Source organism: Pediculus humanus, genomic scaffold (assembly GCF_000006295.1).
Source record: "Pediculus humanus corporis 1103172107472 genomic scaffold, whole genome shotgun sequence".
Lineage (NCBI taxonomy): Eukaryota > Metazoa > Arthropoda > Insecta > Psocodea > Pediculidae > Pediculus > Pediculus humanus.
The window spans coordinates 1-1182 of NW_002987090.1; the positions used below are offsets into that span (position 1 = coordinate 1).

The 1182-nt window shown below is 40.0% G+C and overlaps 1 protein-coding gene across 1 annotated transcript; it reads right to left on the bottom strand.

Annotated features, from left to right (window-relative positions):
- Positions 1-81: 81 nt before the first annotated feature.
- Phum_PHUM124830 (uncharacterized protein) lies at positions 82-1162 on the bottom strand (the record flags this gene model as incomplete). The annotated part of the gene is made up of 2 exons (XM_002424224.1): positions 82-214; positions 882-1162. The coding sequence occupies 2 exons, from the start codon at positions 1160-1162 to the stop codon at positions 82-84; spliced, it is 414 nt and encodes a 137-aa protein (XP_002424269.1).
- Positions 1163-1182: the final 20 nt, after the last annotated feature.

Genomic DNA, 1182 nt, shown 5'->3' on the forward strand with positions numbered 1-1182 from the left:
ACGTTAAGTCAAAACCTTTAATTATGACGATGATGATGGTGATAATGACCTTCTTCGAGTACGGATGCCTCTGGACTGTCCTCATCTGTGATTCTCCTGTCTTGATGAGTGCTCGAAAAATGCTACCGTTTTTTCCTGAGGTTTTTTCGTTACATCCGGAATAACTGTTAAATCAGAATAATCGATTCGAAATTTTGCAAGAAGACTCGCCATGCTGTAACAAAAAAGAGAGAGAAAGAGTGAGAGTGAGAAATAAAACCTTAATAATGATGATAAAAGAATTGGGTTAGGTAGCGACGGTGGTGATGGTACTGATGGTGATGGCGATGATGGTGATGATGATGATGGTGATGATGATAGTACTGGTGGTGGAGACAATGGTAGTGGTAGTGATGATAATCATAGAAGTGATGGTGGTGGTGGTGGTACTGAAGGTAATGGTGATTGATGGTGGTGGTAGTGAAAATGGTAGTGGTACTGATGATAGTCGTAAAAGGGATGATGGTAGTGATAGTGGTGGTATTGAAGGTAATGGTGATGGTACTGATGATGATCGTACTGAAGGTAAAAGTGATGGTGGTAGTGATGGTACTGATGGTGATGGTACTGAAGGTAATGGTGATTGATGGTGGTGGTTGTGGTGGTGGTATTGAAGGTAATAGTGATGGTGGTGGCAGTGGTGACAATGGTAGTGGTAGTGATGATAGTCGTAAAAGTGGTGATGGTCGTGGTAGTGGTGGTGGTGGTGGTACTGAAGGTGATGGTACTGGTGGTGGTGGTGGTACTGAAGGTGATGGTACTGGTGGTGGTGATGGTGTTGTTGTAGGCAATGAAAACAGTAATGCCAAAAAATAAATAAATAAATAGAAAAGAAAAGAAACCTTCTCTGTTCAAATTCTAATTCATCCTTTTTATTGGCCAATGCGAAAACTCTGAGCTTACAATTTGACCAATTACTCCTCGTGCTTATTATGTAGGGCAAAAGTAATGTTAATCCTCCGTCGTCGTATAACCACCAAACGTCAATATTTCCTTTTTTCTGCTTCCTTTGGAACAATGTAAGATTATTTAGAATGTCTTTGGGCAATTCCGTACCACTCGGACTCCTTATGTTATGCAACAAAACAAAACAAAACAAACAATTAAATAAACAAACAAACATTCCTTTTGACTGACACAAAT